General features: G+C 37.9%; 1 protein-coding gene across 1 annotated transcript; it reads right to left on the bottom strand.

The window, feature by feature from the left end:
- Window positions 1–1,673: 1,673 nt before the first annotated feature.
- C1H18orf63 (chromosome 1 C18orf63 homolog) lies at window positions 1,674–18,399 on the bottom strand. The gene is made up of 14 exons (XM_066546131.1): window positions 18,266–18,399; window positions 17,531–17,609; window positions 16,056–16,112; window positions 14,634–14,745; window positions 14,031–14,072; window positions 12,999–13,075; window positions 11,525–11,634; window positions 10,791–10,887; window positions 10,606–10,691; window positions 9,862–10,045; window positions 7,375–8,451; window positions 6,264–6,380; window positions 4,626–4,713; window positions 1,674–1,785 (listed from the first exon to the last, which is right to left on the bottom strand). The coding sequence occupies exons 1-13, from the start codon at window positions 18,397–18,399 to the stop codon at window positions 4,657–4,659; spliced, it is 2,229 nt and encodes a 742-aa protein (XP_066402228.1). The 3' UTR covers window positions 1,674–1,785; window positions 4,626–4,656.
- Window positions 18,400–21,550: the final 3,151 nt, after the last annotated feature.

A 21,550-nucleotide genomic window follows, 5' to 3' on the forward strand; every position in this document is an offset into this window, starting at 1 on the left:
ATGGCAAAAATAGTGCAAAATTACTTCTGTGATAATACAAGACAAATGTTGGCAACCAGCAGCATTTTAAAAGCAACAATAGGGAACAGATCAGGCAAAGCCCTAGTTTATATAGCATGGCAGAAATGCAACTAATCTACATGCTTTTCTCTGTAAGACAGGAGAAAGATCAGTTACACATAGTCAAACCTATGAAAGGTAACTAAACCATAGCATTTTTAAAGTAGCCTTGTATACCAGCTTCCAGACAAAAGGTAAATATACTTTGATTTCTTGCTGAGCATATTGCACTAACTTCTTTTATTATTTGTCTCGACTTGGTTTGGCTTTGTTTTTGGGGTTTTTTTTGTATTATGTATGAGAAAATGACATGTTGCTGAAGAGCTCACTTCCTTTTAAACACTGGCACCATGAAATTAGAGCTATGTTGACAGTCACCATTCAAGAAAAAAAGCAAAACAAAACAAAACAAAACAAATATTGTCACAGTACTAGGACGAAATCCAGCTTGGAAAAATGAAGAGAAATACAACTATTACAAAATAAACTTAAAAAAAAAAAAGTTTCATGAAGGGCATGAAGGGCATAAAGTCCCATTGTATCAAGTCCTTTAGAAAAAAGGATTTGCAAATGTATGTAAAAACAAGTGTTAAATTACAGTTCTGTAAGATTTGAGTTTAGGAGCTAGTGTGGCATTTGATTCTTATTTTCCAGGTAACATAATAATATTCATTTCACAGCAGTGATTACGAGGCAACAATCTTATATATGTGTATATATTGGTATCTGCATGTTCAGTAGGTCACTGAAGTCACACTTAGAGCAATAAAGTTACTCAAAGGGCAACTACAGGGTCTCTATGGACTTCTGAAGAATGGGGTTGTCAATTAAACTTAAAAAAAATCTTTTACAGAGCAGTTTCAAATAAAAGTCATCAAGAAATACAACAAAAAATAATGAAGCTTGAGCCAAATTCAGCCTTTAAATGAGTTCGGTAAGAATAAAATTGTTTATTTTTCAATCATTTGACTTGACAAGGAAAACTTATTTGGGAATGTTTTATTGATGAGTCAAACTGTCCCAGACACTGTAACAAAGAATTAAATATTTTATCTTTAAAAACCCAACTAGAAACAACAATATAATTTGGAAGAATGATTAACTGTGTAAGCAAGTAGCGGGATATACAAAATGGGATTAAAAACCTAAACAATTTAGTCAAATTTTCAAATGCATTAGAGGCTTATTAACCTGAACTGTCTGAAGAAGTTGATGATACATGGATTCACTTGACTGTATTTAACCCTCAAATTTTCTTCCAGCTACCAATGACGAACAGCAAAATACACAAAGTTCAGAGATTCTCAAGTATGTTACTGACCTCTTGGGAAACTGAATGGAGGAAAACAGAAAAAGTTTACATCATGGAAGAAGACACAAGACAACTAAGAACTCTATGGCTAATATGAAGGAAAAAAATATTGCTGCATTCCCACATCTATATTTGCATTCTGTTTACAAAGTTTGGGTTCAGAGCATTCAAATTAAATGTCTGCATTTCTACACAGAACAAGAAAGAATTCTCTCCATCATAAATATGTGGTATTATGCACATATATGTACAAAGGATATTTATCCCTTCTCTTAGATCTTGGCTTTTTAAATTTAAAGCCCTCAAAATATCAGTCAGTTGCAGTGTTGGAAGAAGCAACTTCTGTTGCAGAAGTCTATTCACACCTTCTTAACCTTCGGCTGAGGTCAGGCAGCTAAAGCACATTCTTAGCTCTACAAGAAAGTAAGAGACGGAATCTTTAAGATACCAGTCTTTAGCATTTATAAATGGTGAACCATGCAATAAATTAACTACTAACCTGAATCAATCCCATAGAAATGGAAAATGGAGAGAATAACAGAAAAAACATTACAATAGCAATTCTTTTTTGGGTACTTAGGTACCAACAACCTCCTGATGCACACAGTCTAAAGGTTATTTCTGCTACTAGATTTGATTAGGATATTTTCCCCCATCATAAAAGAAATTGCTTTCTCATTGAAAGATTGAACATTTTCACAATCTTTTTTTTAATGAAAACAAGTATTTTCACTACATAGGAAAGATATTATTTTAGCTACTATTTCACATGAAGAAAATATTTGAAAGATAGCTTTGTGGAAATTTCTGTAGAATAGCCTTCAAATTACAAGATAAATTCCTAAATGTTGATTTGTGGGATGCACTTTTTAGAAGAAACAGTCCAATAGATCTCAGCCCAAAGCTGTTGAAAACTTTTTATATAATTCCAATGGTGTGGACCTCCTACCCTACTATTATATCCACACAACATCCTAACAATAATAGCAGTCAATACTTTCAGGTGAAATCTTGTTATTGTTATTGTCTGTGATGAATTTGTATCTTCTCATTTGCTAAATGAAATTTGGCAACTGAAACCAAAGGTCAGTAGTATCTCACTGCAACGCAGGAGCAGAACAAGAGGGAGAGTTTTGCAGATCTGTGGAAAAAGCTTGGAAGCTTCAGAGCTGGCATTTTTAATATGTCTGTTTTTCCACCAACAATTGTAATGCTGCAAATGCTTCTTTAAAAACATCTTTCTGTAGTAGTATGTGCTGTGCTTTGGAAGCTCTGCTCTTCTGATTAGTCTTTGAAAACAAATTTCCCTTTCACAGTAGTTTATGGCCTTGAAAATGATAGGGTGACCTTTATTAACAAAGAACTAAGCATGGAGACTGTTAGTATAAGAATCAAATGTTCAGCTTCTTAAAATGTTAAATACTTCTCTCACATTGCTTTACTAACACACTCTAACAAAACGAAGAAAAAAATTAGGATTATGCTGTGATTTCCTGGACAAGTCAAGAGGCTGTGCAACTTGGCACATGAGTCATAAAAACTAACCCTTTTTGCAAGATAATTGTAAAAAATGGGGGATTTTTTCATGAATTATAGAACAAAGTCCTTCCTGCTGACTACATCACTGAATTCCAGTGTAAGGACTTCTCACACATAAATCTTGCTACACAGTAAATTGGAAAACTCCAAGTAATTCCCAAGTGTTCAAATGAAAACATGCACTCTGAATGCATGTGTAGTAATACATAATGTAGGAATTTAGAGCCCAGCTTTTCAGAATCAAAACTGTAGGCAAGAGTCCAACAGCAGAAGTTGTTTTAGCTTTAGTTTTCTTTTTAAATCATCAACACCAATGAAGACCCCTTACCAGTGGGATTCTTGGAAATCATATTTTAAACACTGTATGGAAAACACTGTTTTCTCTCAGGGGTTTAAGCATTATCTACCATGATCAACTTGATGCTGTAGCACTTAACTCATAAACAAAAATAAATCAGAGTATCAGAGTAAAAAAAAGTTCTGACCATTCACAGATACACCACTTCTGCTCATCAATCCTCAGCGAGAGCCACAGACTTTGGAGCTGTGGATATCTGTGCTGATCACTAGAACAGATCACCTCTGAAGAAGGACCATGCCTGAACTGCCTGGCTTGAAGCAGGAGAGATTAAATGCTAAACCCAGGGATGGAATATGCTGAATACCAAAGTGTGAAGGTCAGAGATGAAAAGCTTCCATCCATACCAGAGACTTTCTTTAGGAAAAGCAGACAACTGATATATTTGTTCACTAGAGGAAATATATCTCAATAAGGAAATGAAGGACATGAAGTGCATCTCTGAGACAAAATGCACATTTGTCTACCTGTTATCACTTCCATTGAAGCTAAAAGCCAGGTTAAAAGATGAACAGTTTATATTTTGCAGCTTTATTGCTCTGTCTTTCTATTTGCTTTGTATAATATACATTTTTTGTGCTGTTCTGTCTGTGTGACCATCTTGCTTCCGTCAATATTTTAATCTGAATCAATATACTTCCATTTATCGCTGAAACAGTTAACTGTATTGGCTGTTCTTTCCTGTACCTTTTACTACTGATAACTTGTGATAGGCATTCGGTCCTTAAACCTGGTGAGCTTCTTTTACTATGTCCTAATGCTGTATTCTTGATATTCAAAGGAATGCTCAAAGGACAAGCTTGTTTTATCCTGCAAGACTATTACTGACAACCACCCACAATGTGGGTTGAAATATCTTGTCACAAAACTAAATTTATTGTCTTTTTATGACAGACAATTTTGTCCTGTGATTAGATCTCGGCAACACAAGAACATTTAGCCACATTTCTTGTAATGATATCAAATAATATACACAGCTCCACTTTAATAGTTTTTGGTTTTAACTTCGATCAGATTCAAGGGAAACTTTGAAGCCCAAAAACCAGGCTTATTTTAGTCTGAGAGAAAAATGAGCCACTGAAGGCACAAATTTATGTCAAATTCTAAGTTTTAGTAAATACAAAATGCCTTTTTTTAACATTGCTTGTTTCATAAAAAAAAGCACAATTTGCTAGTGTTCTTTGCAATTTAGTTACCTCAGTTACCTCATCAGTTTGCTCTAGAAGCCATTTCTATAGTAAAGTGATTCTTTTGTAGACAGCTGATATCATCATGATCCAAAAGCTCAGGGACTATTACAGACATAGTGATATTATTTTAATAAAAGAAGATATTTTAAATGTCTAATAAACGTACCCAGAGTTTTCTTTCAATGCTCCAGAACACCTTAAGTAGAAGTTTTACTTCTTTTGGCTCTCTTTAACTTTGAATAACCTTCTTCTTTCTGCTTACAAAAACAAGACAAACAGAAAAGGGCAAAAGCCAATAAAGCAAATGAAGCAGCAATACTAAGCTAAAAGTTCAACTAAAAAAATTGTTTCTGAGTGAAATGCTTAGTTGAGTAAGAAGTAATTAATAAAAGTTTCTGTTTTCCAATATAAATAATTTGAAGTATGTTTATAAGTACAATGGCTAAATAATTAGGACCACAGCTACTTTGAAAATACCCTTTACATGCTGGTAACCATGACTTTCAAAACCAGCCACCATTTCTGATGATCAGTAAGGACAAAGGCTTATTCTTCAGAGATGTGTTTACCAGTGTCCCCAGTTAGCACCATCATATTTTAATCTGGGGACAGGAAGAATCAGCCTAATGAGCACCAGAGAGTCCATCCCGATGCCAATTAACAGATAAGTCTCTTTCCTATTCCTGACACACCAATGAAATTTCCTGAGAACTGTGCATCCACCTCTCTTGAGTCCAGCAGTGGCAGCACTGCAGTGGCAGCGTGGCAGTGAGAACTTGCTCTGTCCTGACACTTCCCAAAAGTATCTTGCAGGGCTCAGGCAGGTACCTGTGCTACTCAGAGCCTGCCTGGAGAGTGAGGAATGCACGGGGCACTTGTGACTCCTGCCTAGGACAGGGCAGTGCCCCTTCCCCATTCCAACAGTGCTGCCAGAGCAGTTACAGGCTTTCCATGCTCACAAGCCCTGTTGTGTCTGAGTCGTTCCCAGCAGCAGGCAAAGGACTCCATTTTGTACTGTGGTGAAAGTCTCCCCTCAATACCCAGACCCCTGGGGTTGTTATTCCTATAAACAGCTATTTTTGTTGCTGGTTTTCTTCTCTTTGTGAGAGTGACTCTACTGCTGTAGCACTGCAGTGCTGGGCCTGTAAGCACTGACTCAGTTGTGGCCCTGTGGAAGGGCCTTTCCCAGCTGCAGTTGTGTGGGGCCAGCTCAGAGCAGCTGGGCTGGTGCTTCCCACACAGACTCCTCTTTTCCCTGCAGCAGCTCCAGCTCTGGGGTGTGTGTTCCTGCAGCAGGCCCCTGGGGTTGCTGCACTGGCCTTTTCTGATCTACACGGAGAGCACAGGCTGTGTTCCTTTAATTACAGCTAAAATGTCCAGAATTGCCTTGTACTTGGCTTTAAAAGCATAACAAAACAAAAAGTCATTTCTACAGAATGTTGCTAAATTCAGGTCCTTGAGATGAAAATCTCACAGAGCCACTGAGAATGCCCAGAGTTATATTAGACAGTATAGGACTTTGAGAAAATCTGCTTCAGAAACAGTAACATGATTAAACATTTCAGTAGCATCTTTTGCTGGACACAAACATTTAAAATGAACTCTTCAAGTGACAGTATCATACCTGATGGTTACTGTTACTTTTATCCTGGTTAAGGTTAATTTCATCCAGAGAGGTCAATAAGATTTCTTAGCCTGCCCATTTTAATTGGAACATACTAAAAATGTTTAAATATCTTTTCTGTCCCTTAATTCACGTCCTTCTGGACAGGATTAAGGAGTCTGTGTGTGTAGGGGGGGTTACCTGTCTTCTTCTGGCACAACTTTTCTTTACAGATGCTTCCATGTTGCTCTCCTTGACTGGCAAAGTCGGTTTTGAGGTCAGTGTTTCACAAGTCAGATACTTGTTCCCTGTAAACATCTAAAAGTACAAAGTTTATACCTTCACTAGAAAAATACCCCACAACATTTTGAACAAGATCTCTAACTTTTGAAATTACCTGCTTTTTCAAAAGGTGCCCTCATCACACAAAGCTGAGATAACCCACCAAATTACATTGTATAGATGAAAAACGTGATAAGCCCAAGACATTTCATCCATATACCCAATATATGGAATATCATCCTCATAAAAATTGCACTAAAATCAGCTAAACTATTTATTTAATTAAAATGCAGGGAGAAGCACAGAAAAATAAGGTGGTGAAGTACCTCTAGCTGTCACCTAATCATAACTTTTACCCAAAATAGAGCTAACTTCAAAGATAGATCACCTTGTTTTGGGTCCCATTCAGTCAAGTTCTGAGAATATGGAAGGCTAACAAACCCAAAAACCTCCCTCTGTAACTTGTTCTAGTAGCTGACTAGTTGCTCTCACACTGAGGATATTTTCCTCACGTCCAGTGGGATTTTTTTCCTGTTGCAACTTGTGCTTTTTGTGAAACTGTAATTAAACTTGTATTTACAAAACTTCCATGTTTGTCTAGTAGCACAATGCCTTACACACAACTGCTGTCAGCACTACACAATTGATGAGGTTTGAGATTCCTTCCATGAGAAAGGAATTATTCCATTAATATGGTTTTATGTGGAGAGAGATTGAATATCAAAAAAAAGGTCACCATGTTAACCTCACACAGACCTTGATAAACTGTCTAAAACAAAGGAAAACTAATTACCCCATCATAAAAGTCTCAAATTAAAGAAGTGTTTCTTTCACAAAACACAGTAAATCATCTTCCCTTTCAGAAAAAACAAAAGCAGCAGTGGCTGAAAACATTAAGTTATATGGTAGAATTTTAGAAAACTATATTGAGAATGATGGTAGAACATGATGAAAGTCATGCTCTTTATTGCTTAACATTGTTTTTGAATTTGTGAGAAGCAGTGAGAATGAGCCCTGCTCTTTACTCTACCTGTTCAAAGTTAGGTTTGGAATGGTGACTGGTTGTCTCAGCAGTACAGTCCTTAGAGTGGCATGCTGCTTTGTTTTCTTCACTTTTGGCCATGCACACTGTATCTTTGAAGACAGATTCATGAATATTTAACCCAGCTCCTTTATTTGATCTCTTTGTTTGTTGCAGTGACAAACTGGAATTTGTCATTTCACTGTCTAATTTACAAATCTGCAAACGCACTTCTGTTGACTGGTGTTGTTTCTCAAGAAATTGAGCAGTATTTTGACTTGGAAACTTTTTCCCCTTTCTTGCATTTGAAATAGAAGATTCATGTGTATTCAGACATGGACTGGTGTTTGATTTCTGAAGCACTGGCCCAACATTCTTAAGAAAGAATGGAGAATTTGTCTTTTTGTGATTGACTTCACTTGGACTCCCACCTGAAGCTGAGTTTTCAGAAAAATCAGAATTAGCCATTTGTCCACTAGACTGGGTTTTCCATTGGAATATGGGTGCACCATGTTTTGTGTGTGTCTTCATGTTCTTTACCTGAAGCATGCTGCTGTCAGTAGGAGTTTTGACTGGTATATTTTGAATGTGTTTGAAAACCTGAGTTATGCTGGATTTGTGCACAGACAGCATAGAAGACAAAACACCCACACTTTTCATTGGTGAATGCCTTTCAGCACTTTCCTTTTTCTTCCTATCTGTTTGATTTGTGATCTTTCCATTCATTTGCATCAACTTTCCTTTGAAAATTGGTATAATTTTGCTGACTTTTGGGAGTGTGGATTCAAAGGCTGAGTTTACAGGTGTTCCTAAAGATTTTGCAGAAGGTAACTCTGGTGCGCCTGGTATTTGCTTATTGCTCATTGATTTCTCTGTTGCTTCAATGCTAGCCCCTCCTGGACTCTCACTGCTACTCGAAAAACTCTGTGCTCCTGGCTCTTTGATCAAACGCTCCATCCAGTGGCTGTTTTCCGTACTGCACGATGAAGGAATTCCAGGCCAAGTAGGTTTTCTTGGAGGAGCCTGCGTTAGAGATACTACACAAACCATCTCACCGTCCAATTTCGTATGCGTAGGTTTTATTTCCTGCAACACATCAAGAGCTGCTAAATTGAATAAACTGGGTTTAACGGTCTGATAGTGCCACCTAATGCATTGCTATATGGCATCAACCTAATACACATCACAATATATAAGAATACAATTTTGTGGTTTGGATCAGAATTACTATCTTTTAAAACAATATTTAGCTGTCACTATAAATTAAGGGGTTTTTTTATCCTCCCCGAATTCTTTGTTTACTAACTATGCTAGAATATCATATTCCTCAGAAGGAAAGATTTAAATTACAGTAATTATCTTGGTTTAGTGCTTTCCAGCTGGATAATGTCTACCCCTTTTGAGGGGTTCTGCAGAAGGTTTGACTGACAGGGCTCCTCATCTCTTAAGACTTCTAAGAGCACCTGTATTGTGAGCAAAAGACAGTTTGGATGTCTATAAAAACTGCAGATGACACAGAGGACCATTCTAGCTTTGATCACTGGAGAGACGTAAACAGAAACTGCTTTCTGAAAGAGGATTATAGTATTTTAGAACCTCTGCAACTTCTGTCACTATTATTTGTTCAGAATTAATTACTTCATTTCTTCTTTAACACACTACTACCAAAGAAATTTGAGCCTTAGCCTTCATCACAACCTCAAATTATATAGGAGTTTTGATTACTTGCCTCCTTTCCATCACCAGACATGGAGTAAACTTTACAGTTTGAGTGTTTTAAAATGCTTATGTCCACAGTCCTCTTTTTATTTTTAAACAAATTTTAATATTACTACTACTGCTAGTAATAATAATAATAGAATCATGAGTAGTTTGGGTTGGAAGGGACCTAACAGATCATCCAGTTCCAGCCCCACTGTCATGGGCATAGATAACTTTGACCAGACCAGGTTGCTCAAAGCCCCATCCAGTCTGGCCTCGAACACTTCCAGAGATGGAGAATCCACATCTTTGGGCAACCTGTTCCAGTGCCTCACCTTCCTCACTGCAAAAATTTCTTCCTAATATCTAATCTAAATCGACCCTCTGTGAGTTTAAAGCCATTTCTCCTTGTCCTATCATTACATGCTCTTGTAACAGTAAGAATTGTAATAATGTTATGGTTACTATTGTTGTCATTACTCTTGTTTTTATTATTATGGAAGAGATTTGAGAAAGGTCTGGATACCAAAATGTAAAAAAAAAATCTACAGAATTGCAAACACTGATAGCAACTAATTAACACCAAGTCCATTTTTAAAATGTATTTATGTTAGTAACAACTTTACAATGGCAAATACTGTAGCTTTTACTTACATAATAATTAAAAGTTACAGGATTGATAGTTTGTTGTGAAAAGCACAGTTATATGCTCTTACTGTGCTCTGAATATGATAAAGACCACTTCATACAATGAAAAAGCATGTGCCATTAATACGTTTAGAAAGAAAGCCTTACATGCACTGAAGCCCTGGAGAGTTCTTTTGTAGCATAAAGTGCTTTACTTGTCATCTTTACTGGAAATCCACACAGCTGTGAAAAATTGCTCTTCATGTCACAAAGAAAAGAGTTCACTACACCTTCTGCATCTGTTCTGGGGAAATACTGCACTGGCTGACTTCGGATGCAACTTAAAGGGTACCTGAGTAAGCGTTCAGGGATACATAACAAGTTTCTTTACATTTCTATAACTATTAATCATCTTTGTTGAGAAGAAAACATGAGTTTGCCTAAATGTTTTTTAAAATGGCGAGAAAAGCACTTAATTTCTTATGGGCCTGACGTTTATAAAGTTACAGGACTCCAGCACAATTATACCACACTAACCTATAACAGCAGAGATTACTCAATATAACTAACCCTTAGTCTAGTGTTTCCTGGCAGGAAAAATATCTTTAAAAGCAATTTTTGTTGGTCACATTTTTACACAGTTTGACTTTCTTTTACACCACATCCATTTACATCACATTTAAAGTGGCATTATCACATTTATGGAAGCCATGAAGCAAATTGTTCTATTTGACTTCCTATTATTCAATACTGGGACAGAGATATTTTGTTTCAATTTGTCTATTAAAACACTTCTCTACTGACTACTGTGAAATTATGAAAAAAGGAAATGTGGCACACTCAAAAATGAAAAGCAGAGCTTTGCTAGAAGTGTAGGAGAGGAAATGTGACAAATACATTCTGAAAGGATACGTGAAGAACCTTTCCCCTATTGGTTTGAAGTAAACACTCAAGTATGTTTTTGTCTCTTCAAGATCCTCAGGAAGAATATATCCATACTTAGATAAACCAAATAAAAACAGGTATTACAAGGACAAACTCAATAGGCAAACAAAAAAGGGAGGGAAAAATGAAAGCAGTGTGTGTGTGTTTCTTACCAGACTCTTCCAGTGCATCTGAAAATCCTTATACGAACGGAAAGGAGATTCTGGAGGAATTATGTGGCTGATGTTTATGATCTGACCCATTTTCATGCTGTGCACAGGTAAAGAAGGGATGCTTAGAAAGGGTGTCATAAAATCCAGTTTAAAATATACTGGCCTTTTGGGGAGAAAAAAATCTTATTTTTGGCAAAGTACTTAGAGATTATGTTTTGAGGACTAATACCTTTAGCTCATAAGTTTATGACATAACAAAAGCAATATTTCCTGAAGTATGGTAAAGAATAAAGTGACAATTACAAGTGACATTTCTCTTCAACATTTGCTAGCAGTGAATGCAGAACAAAAGCAAATATCATCATTACTTCTCTTTTATTTAATGATGAGAAATCTTAGGTAAAAATAGAGGTAGTTCATTGCAAAGATGGAAACACTTTTTCTTTAAATTGACTTTCTGCTAAAATTGTATTTCAGAAAAAATGATGCTCTTGCTTACCATAAAAGCAGCCAAAGAGTTGTAAAATTAAAATAGTATTTAACTGTGTAATTTATGATTTGTTGATTAATTTTTCTTATTTTCCATAAGAATGAGATAATAAAAGCAACAAATTCCTGACTTTAAAACAGACTGTAAAACAGAAGTGTTCTTATCACTAGCATCAAATTCACAATTTGTAGGGCAAACATTCTGAGAAATGTTTATTTCTGCTGAAATATCAACAGATTCCTACCTTGGCAAAACATAGCACCAGTTACTTAATATGGAATGTTGCTGAATAACTGTGTTTTCATTGCTGTCAAACACCTTTACAATGTTTGCTGAAATATCAAAATCTCCCAGCTTAAAACAGAAAAGAGAGTTTATTTGCAAATAATTCTACAGCAGTACAAATTTAAAATTTTCAAAAATAGTTGTGTATCACGATACACTGAAACTTGATATATTATTATTCATCAGCTCTCACAGGTTGATTATTTCAGAAGGCATTCCCATCATCAAATTGCATGCTATCTTATGTTAGAGCCTACACTACTACAAACCATGCAAGTAAAAGGTTTAAAGTTTATTAAAATCAAAGAGATTTAAACTTTATTGTATGTTTATTGCAAGCTTCAATGCATGTTTTTAAAATGTTCAAATCAGATACTTATGCTTGACATTCTAGTAATAGCAAAGTGTGCGTCACTTTGCCTAAACATGTGCAAGTGTCCAAGGAACAGAATTAATGGGACATGCAGTTTCATCCTCTGAGAAGTCAAAAAACACCGCACTTTTTCACAATGTCAGAATTTGACTGTCATGGAACAATCAAAAAAATTTCAGAAATATTTTATCTTTCTATTATCTATGAGGGTTTGCATTTATTCACTGAGAAGAGAATCTGGCCATTTCTGTTTTACAAAAGTATTGAAAGGATCAAACTGGTAATAAAGACATATCATGATCTTTTCCATCACTGGTCTATATAATTTGGGAACTGGCTTCTTAGAGATAGCTTTAATATTTATGATGTTTCAAGCCAGTCGCAGAAGAAACTATATTCTTCTATTTCAACAAAAAAAGAGCTTGGATCAGAAATATTTATTTTAGAAAAAAAAAGCAAGCCTGACAAATACGCCATGCACGTATGGATATACTCACCACAGGTGGCATGGCTGTCAAAAAGGATAACAAGTTTTTGACCTCAACCATGATTTCTTGAACAATGTATAAATTAAACTTACAAGCAGCATAGTCCTGGCTGCTCCAAAATTCTGGAAGCTGCATAGAAATTAAGCAGATTCTATAATAACCATATAAAGGGACCTTGAACGTGGTGCTGACAACTCACCTGCAGTTGCTCTGCTGTTACTCAAAAGTGTCTGTGTACAACAGTGTGACTGAAAGCTTTCTAGAAAACACTGCTAGAAGGAAATCTAGAGTCACAAAGACACTTCACTGCTATATTCTGTTAGCTTTTTTGAAAGCTCTCCTAGCCTTGAATCTGTTTTACAATGCTTGCTAGAATGCATCAATACAGATACAATATGGATGTTATATTGACTGTTATACTGTGTAGATAGTCAATGAATATGGTTAATGTCTCAATGCAATCAGAAATAAGCACTTCTATCCCCATCATGCTAACTGGAAGACACCTAACAGAAAAGAAGATTAAGATTAATAAAACAAACACAGTCATAGAAAATATAACTGGCTTATACCTCAGGGGGTGGCAGCCGAATTGAGCAAGGCTCCACACTGATGCAAAGCTGTCTTTCTGACACATTGAGGTCCATAACTAAATTAAAAAAAAAAAAAGCAAAATGCCTGTTTTGAATTACAGCTCATCTCTTAAGCAGAAAGCTAACCCAAATATTTATTTAGGATAATTGTTAGTCAAAATGCTGTGTTTGAAAATCAAAAGGCTAGACTTTCTCAGCACAGAAATTGAATTAGTTGCATTTCAAGTGTGAAAAATAAAAATAATAATGAATTAGTGTCATACAGTAACTCAGAAACTCAAGTCTGGCTGTGCAACTGTGTGCTTGATCCTCATAACCTTGACAAACAAACACCCATTTACAAAGCAAATGTAGTTCATATGACCATTTGCTGCACTGAGTCATTCAGCACAGTATTTTCCATCCAGGAGCTGTCAATAGCAAAGATTAAATGAGCAAGGCAAGCATTTACAGACACACCTCTAGAACTTTCACTCAGCTACAAGTTTTTCAACACATATCCCTGCTACTAACTTAGGCTCCAATATCACCAAATGTAATTTTTAACTTTTATACTGGAATAAAAGTACTACTTTTTAATTTTTGCAATAGCTAACCAGCATGCTTTGTGATTTCATTTTTGTGAGCAGTAAACAGTACATACTGGACAGTCACCATACCCCATTTTCCTATCTATTATTATGGAACTTTCATACCACTTGCAAGACTCCTAATTTAAGGCAAGTGCAATATTTAACTGCAATAATTATAACATTGAAATGACAAATGTCAGTCTATGGCTGTAGATTAATACTATGAAAATTATCTTTGTGAGTAATTTTTCAAAGGTTCAGTTGAGCTGACAACTATTACAGACAGAACATTACCTGCCACCAAGAGTGTTTTGACAGAAGTTATTTCAGAATGAAAACCAAAGACCCTGTGCTGGTAATACCAAGATTGTGGCAGTAGGAAAGTGCTTAACTTTACCTTGCTCTCTCAACTTTACCATTAACAGAATATTGTACTTACCAACAGCATTTTGCCTTCCTGAATAAGACAAAAAGTCTTTCCCTTAATAAATAGAATAGACAGATATTATTTTCTAAACCATATGTCTGAAGTCTTTATGTGAAAAAAAAGGAAAAATCACACAGTTTATTTATGTCTATCACAAATGCTGAAAGTGTGTTCCTTTTAAGGAGATAAAATCCCCTATGTCAATTAACTTTTCACTGATTCATTAACATCTATAAGAAAGAGAGATATGTAAAGGTATATTAGTGGGCAGCAATCTATACATCACTTTTTCCTCCTAACCCTCTGCTTCCAACAATATTTGGTTTCATCTGGTACACTGCATTCAGTTGACATAATTATTTGATCTATTACAAAGATAAGGAAGGAAATGAAAAGGTGAATGGAATGTCCATTCAGAACATTAACTTGTGTCATTCAACTTGGATAAAAAAAACAATAAAAGTGCAAATAAAGAAAAAAGGTAATAGGATAAAGGAATGAAACAATTTATTATAATGAATGAAATAATTATGGAATTTAAATGATGGAAAATAAATGCTACAATAAAGAACCAAAAACTAAACACTCAATCCCTGACCCAAGTGAATCAAATACCTTGCACCAAGAGATGACCAGCCTTGTTCCATCTGGGTGCAAGCCTGGCTGTAAGTGTGTAGGAGAGACAGGTTTGGAGAAGGGCTGGAGTAACTGTTTGCGGCGCTTCCAGCTAATAACAACAGTGACAAAAAGAAACATTTTTAATAATGTAACAATTTTTTTAAAGGCCTCAGTTAAAATTTAAGCAAATAAACTGCTACTTCATCTTGGAGCCAAATCCTATTAAGTGCCACACATGCTTAGCTTTCATCTGCTTTGCTTCAAGAGGAAGGTAGCACAGTATTTGATGTATTGGATTTCATGCGCCATTAACGTGAGGTGCGCAACAGTTCCTAGAATGCTTTCACAGGGCTGATAATAGACCTGGGGAAAAGATTAATTGAACCCTCTGGAGTACTTCACTAGATATGCAACTCCCTCCAGGCAATAGGCACAACATCCAAAGCTGACATTAGCTCTGCTGTCAGAGTCAAGACCAGGACATTTTCTGGCAATCACAGTAGATAAATGCAGCTTTGCTCACCCAACAGCTCAACTTCCCTGCCTGTCCTGAAGAGCTTTCTCTTGACCATCAGCATTAGGCAAGAAACTAACTACAGCAGGCTAAAAAGAGTTAAGTAATACACCTCCAGAGGGATGTTTCTAAAGAATCCTGCAAGGAACTGCTTGGTGTTGAGAAACCTAACAATGACAGATCACCTGCACATATCAACATAAAGCAGTTCTGTAAGGTAAGCATATTTGAACAGTGTGTATCTTATCTAATCTGCATATGCATTTGCACTTCTTGGAACAAATGAAGATACACCCAGCTGGTTGTACAAATGAATTATGAGAGCTACTGGCTTTGATTACAATCAGTCTTCTGACTCACCAATTTTAGTGCATCCACACGTACATTCATAAACCCCATAGATGTTGCATACTAAAAGATTGTAAATAATATGCATAATGGTCTAAAAATATATAGGCTGTTAAGCTCAGGGGTTCCATTTCTTCTCTATGCTTTTGTTTTGTTTCTCTGAGACTGTCCTGTGCAGGCTGGGTAAACCCAAAGGTGAGTGGGGAGACAGTTCAGCTGCCTGAACATTCCCACTGGATGAAGGGCATGACACCAGCAGGAGAGATGCAGGTCTGTGGCCCAAAGATTGTCTCTAGGTCAGTCCCCAATGCCTCTGAGCAGGATGCCACTGCAGCAGAGAAATCTAGAGGTATTGCTCACAAACTTCTAAAAGCCATTCAGTCTGATAAAGTATATTTACCATGCCCCCATTCACAGGACACATTTTGTCTTGGTAACCCTGAAACTGGGCCTCTGTAGTGCAAACTGCAGGGCCCATGAAAAATACTCATCTCTGGCAACAGCAATTGCAGACAAGTGTAACAGCCTAGAGAACTGTGTCATATTTCAGCACTTACAGTAGCTCCGTGTCTCTCTGCATAGGCTTGACATATTCCTGATTCGTAAAATGGTAGCTAGAAGTAACAATAAAAAAATAAATCAAGGGTTTGGCATTAAGCATAATTTAAATTCTGGTACAACAGTGACTTTGCCTTTGAAAATCATGCAAGGGAATAGTTAGCAAACACTTTATCCTGTGTTTTAAAGGAGAAAACTAAAATAAGCTCAGGCATTTGTCATAATGTCATCTCATTTCTAGCTAAAGATACAGTCATAAGCAAGACAGGTGAGCCAAAGACTGCCCAAAACAAAGCTGCAGAACTCTGCACCTGCTTCTCTCCATGTGAACTGGGTAGTACCTTACCAATTGAGTCCATTTCATCCCACAGACTGGTTTGCCATCTGAAAAGGCCATTTCATCAAAAAAAGAAAGGACTTAAGCTGACCTACACCACTAATGAACAAAGAAAGAAGTCTGTTTTAAATGAAATATTTTTACTTATCCTTGATCCTCAAACAAAACACTTCTTAGAGAAACATAACATGAATGTGTTACAAATACAATCGACCCCTAGCCATACTTTGGTGCTGACTGACCAAGAAGCAACAAGCTCACATCCTTGGGATGAACTTGCAAGCTGGAAAGTCCCTGGCTCATCTACAGGGGAGTGAAGGTGTCTTGAAAAATATTTCAAAAGGTGTTTTTGAAACCCGAAAGTACAAGATAACCAAAGTACAGAGAGAGCTATCAGCACTAAATCAGAGACACCTGTCTCACCTATACTATTGATTAGGATCCAATTACTTCACTCTTTAAATATTAAAATCAGGATAGGCTCAATCTGAGCACTTCCTGAATGCCAGACTGTACAACAGCTGGCCTGCATGGCAGGTTTGAGCAGGGACTCCTCTCAAGTTTAGAGATTCCATACTGGAAATTAAGAGAACCTTCCTTACAAAAGGTCAAGAGACCCCTTACCTGCGACCCGCAGTAAGTGACTGAAAGCATGCTGAATTCATGCTATGAAGAATTACTAATCCATGCAGATACTCAGATACTATAAACATTGTAGGGATAATCCCATTAGGCATGAACTGCTGACCAACTCTGAGACAAAGATTGGGTACAGCCACACATAGGCTCCAAAAAGGAATTCCAAAAAGGGATCCACTCCGAACCTCATGTCTCCACACGAGGGCCCTCTTCACCCTTTGCACCTCCGGTCTCTCTGTGAGTCATTCTAACTCAGTTTTCCTTTTCATGGCTCCTCCATGTGTCATTATTAAGGTAAACCTTGGCATCAAACTTCCTGAACCTTGTCAGAACACTGTTAAAACTTTCCTAAATTCCACCACACCCATCAAACTCTGTCAAATTATTATTTTACCTCAATAAAACATAGTGCTGCTTCTCTCTTTTGAGTGATGTGCACTCTGCTCACCTGCAGAGCAGTCTGTAACTACAGATACTTATTTACACAGTGATACTGACCGCCATCACAACTGAAATTTGATTCAGTGTCCCCATAACAGGTGCAGAAAGGATCTCATGGTACAGGAATAATAATTGTCTATGAAAGAGGTGAGAAAGAAATTAAAAATATTATTTTCTCTGCTTAAATTTATTTTCCTTACCTCTTGTAAACAAAATACATTCTACTTTTAATCAGTTTCCATTGGTTTAGTACAATAAAATGGATTAGTCCAAGTTACTTGCTCTAGATGACCCACAATGGTCTAAGACAAAGATTAAAGGGATTTGGCACACAAATGGAGCTCTCCAAAAGTGTTCCTTTTGGCAGAATTTCTCATTTCTCCCCTTTTCTTTTAAAGGGAATAACATAATGCTTGGTGAATGCTAAGGAGCTTTACATCAGCTTTCCAAATAGTCTTTTCAAATAGTCACAACTACATGAAGCATCCCAGCTTTGCAGGTAAACACAGATTAATTTTAACCATTTATTAATTTGAAGTATGCGTATTCTTTAGTTTTAGCCTGTGAAATTTAAAACATAATAGAAATTTTGGTTTTGTTCCCCAATATAAAGCAAGTCCCCTGCCCAAGAAAAAAAAAAAAGCTATTTTTTTTTCCAGTACAAAATTGTACTGTTTGCCAGTGATAAGAATTTTGCTGATTTTATTACAGTAAATTCTAGTACGGCTAATAAAATATTTGAATAACAACCACCAGCAGCTTTTGGAAAAAATAGCCCTCAAAACACTTTACCTGCAAGTCTTTATCTGTGTACTCCTTGTCTCAGTTTCTGGTATCTGAGAACTCAGTGTTACTGTAGCAGCACAGAGTTTTTGCAGCTCAGGCAGACTGACAAAGAACAGAGGCTGGTGTCTGGTGCTATTCATGGTATGTTGCTGATTGCCCCCAAGCAGCACCTGGGTCTTAAAATAAAAAAAAAAAAAATTTGTAAGGCAGGTGTTTGTTTACAGAACTTTATATGTTATTAGATAAATGAGTAATCAATTCTCTTTTGATTAAGAATATAGAGAAAATATAAATTGGTCAACTAAAACAGCTGAATATCCTTTTTGTATATATAAGGCATTATACTTGAAAAAATAATTATTTGCAAGAGTCAAAATATTCAAAGTAATAAAAGGACAAAAGAATACAGAGTACATGTATGATCCTTTCCATATTAGCTGAGGACATGCAATGGAACTCTGTCATTTTTGGAACTTCCTAAAAACCACCGAAAAGAACCCAAAGAATCAGAATTTCAGACTAAGACTATGATTCTTTGATGCAGTACTAACAAATTACATGTGAATAGGAACAACATTAATTCATATGACCCATCTTGTTGAGTGCCTGTGGTGTACTCCTTTGCCCTGCAGCACAGGCCGGGCTCAGTGTAATGAGGTAGAATATTCATGACAAAAAAAAATCTAACATTTCATTACTTGAAGAAAAATACACCCTTTAACTGTATCACCTTTTTCAATCAAAGTCTTTCAAAGAAAGACAGGTAGTTAGAAAGCCAGGAACAAACACTGCACACCAGAAAAAGCTGGTTTTTATATTAAAAGCTGGTTTTTATTGTATATTTATATTTCCCCCTTCTCCAAACCCTAAAACAATTTTAGGAAATGGTCTCACTGGCACAGTGAGGACAACAATAAATATTTTGATCCTAAATTTTGTGAACTCACCAGGTATTCATCTGAAAAGCAATTTTGTAAATTCTGATAAAACAATTATGAACTGGAATCATATTTTGAGGAACAATGTCAAAGATAACTTTGCTGTTCTGATTTTCCTTTGTTTTCTTTACAGTGGAACACTTTAAACAGATTAACCTCCGTCATATCCAAGAAAAATCACAAGGTGAGTGTTTTATAACTGTCATTTAAAAGAAAATAATGCTTTCTTATTTCTTACCTTTAAAGGAAAACACATTTCAATGTTTTTCAGCAGTCACGAAAAGCAGGGTTTTTTTAAAATGCCAGCCAAGACTATCACTTCATCAGAGAATTCCAAAAGGTACAGCTCAAGGGAAAGTTCAATTAAAAAAAAATAAAAAAGAGAGAGAAAAAAATCTTGTCTTTTTTGCAACCATGGAAAAGAAAGCCCGAGTCCGAGGCTTTCATAATGTTTATTGGGGATTTTTGTGGCAGAGATGTTGTAAAACATGCTGCAATGTTCCAGTGCCCTGCTTGCTGCTTGAGGATAACTCCCCCGTGGGAACAATTTGCTGTATTAAGCCTAGGTTAAATCTTCTCAGACATCTTAAAAGCTAATGGGACAGAGTGCTTGCAAAAGGCTTCTCCCTTCAGGGGAGAGGATAAAGAGAAAAGCAGCAGTTAACACAGAGCTGCCAGTTAAGAAAGAGCTACTGGTTATAAATCATGGGAAATGAGCACAACCGCCCTCGGTTCGAGGGGACTTTACGTGTGTGGGAGAAATGGGACCTTTACGTGCCAATAATCACAGCACGTGAACTTGAAACCTGAGCTCCTGCTAAGCTGAAGGGAGCATCAGTCAGGGAACGGCTATCCCTGTCTCTTCTGTCTGAACAGGCAACGAAATCCCAGAGCTCGGCAGCACTGTTTGCAATTTTCAGTAACATCCTGGAGTCGGAATGAAGAACCTCCTTATCAAAGCTGGGAAGAACACCAATCTGAGGGAGAGTAGCTACTCTTACTGTCAGGCTGACTGAAAGTTGAGGCAGGATCTGAAGATGGTGGTGACAATCCATGAAATACAAAGCTGTCCTGCACTCAGGCTCAGGGTGCAGAAGTTAAGCACCAGCTCTCAGGAAGGGTGACAGGTCACACTGGGGAAGTCTTATGCTACAAAAAAAAATCCCCCCACAAATCCAGCCTATAATCACGCCTGAGTGCGTCCATGGGGCTATTGCTGCTGAGGCAGCCAAGTTGTGCATGGATGTGACATGGGGATGTGGGGCATGAAATATAGACAAAGCCATCGGACACATCTGAGACCAGAGTAAAGGAAACATATTTTACCTCGGCCGAAACTGCAGGGAAACAGGATGCTGGATTGGTGACAGAGCCTCCCCGAGAGAAGGGGAAGGCACTGCACCCTGTGCCCTCAGCCCACCTGGCAGCGAAGCAGGGCAGTGCCACAGGGAAGCCTCGCTCCCAGCCCCGCGGAGCGAGCTCTCCCAAGGCGGGGCGGGGGACTCGCGCGGCAGCCGGGAGGTTTCGAGGAGCTGTGAGGAAGCGCCTGTGGCAGGGGCGCTCCCGCCGGGATCGCCTCACGGGCTGCGCGGGAAAAGCAGCGCTTCCCGCCTTCGGGCACTACTGCCTGCCGGGATCAGCGAGGGTGTGTGACGTCCCGGGCAGCCCCTGCCTGCTGGGACACTGGCAGGAGAGGGCAGGGTGATCGGGCGGGTGCTGTGGCTGCCGGCCAGAGCCCCGGTGTGTCCGGGTGTAACTCAGCCCGCGCCCGGTGCTACGTGTGCCCATGGCAAAGGCGCTTTAGCCGGGCACAGGCAGCTCTTGGCCGAGCCGGGGCGCCAGCCGGCTTTACCACAGCGGAACCAGGATAATTCAGCTTAGATGCTAGGGAAAAAAATCTTTACTGAGAGGGTGCTGAGGCACTGGAACAGGCTGCCCGGGGAGCCTGAATCACAGATTCTTATGGTTGGAAGGGACCTCTGGAGATCATCTAGTCCAACTCCCCTGCCAAGACAGGGTCACCTGGAGCAGGCTTCACAGGAACACGTCCAGGTCGGTTTTGAATGTCTCCAAAGAGAGGGGCTCCACGACTTCCCCGGGGAGCCCCGACCGGCGCATTTCTGCCACTCTCAGTGTAAACGTCTTCACGTTAAGGTGAAACTTATTGTTTTTTAGTTTACGGCCATTGCTCCTCGTCCTGTCTCACGGAAAAGAGTATGACAGCTCCCTGTGTCTCTTCCCATAAGAAGTGCTGTAGACTCCTAAACATCTTTAGGAGTACACTCTCCAGCAGTTCCTTATCTTTCTTGTACTGGAAGTGTTCAAGGCCAGGCTGGATCGGACTTTGAACAAT

The sequence above is a fragment of the Molothrus aeneus genome, chromosome 1 (genome assembly GCF_037042795.1).
Source record: "Molothrus aeneus isolate 106 chromosome 1, BPBGC_Maene_1.0, whole genome shotgun sequence".
NCBI classification, from domain to species: Eukaryota; Metazoa; Chordata; class Aves; order Passeriformes; family Icteridae; genus Molothrus; species Molothrus aeneus.

Coding starts and splice junctions, on each gene's coding strand:
- C1H18orf63 (XM_066546131.1), bottom strand. CDS start 18,399: ATGAATAGCACCAGACACCAGCCTCTGTTCTTTGTCAGTCTGCCTGAG. Junction 13,076..14,030: donor AGGAAGGCAAAATGCTGTTG/GTAAGTACAATA, acceptor TTTTTAATTTAG/TTATGGACCTCAATGTGTCA. Junction 8,452..9,861: donor TCTCCAGGGCTTCAGTGCAT/GTAAGGCTTTCT, acceptor GATGTGTTGCAG/GAAATAAAACCTACGCATAC.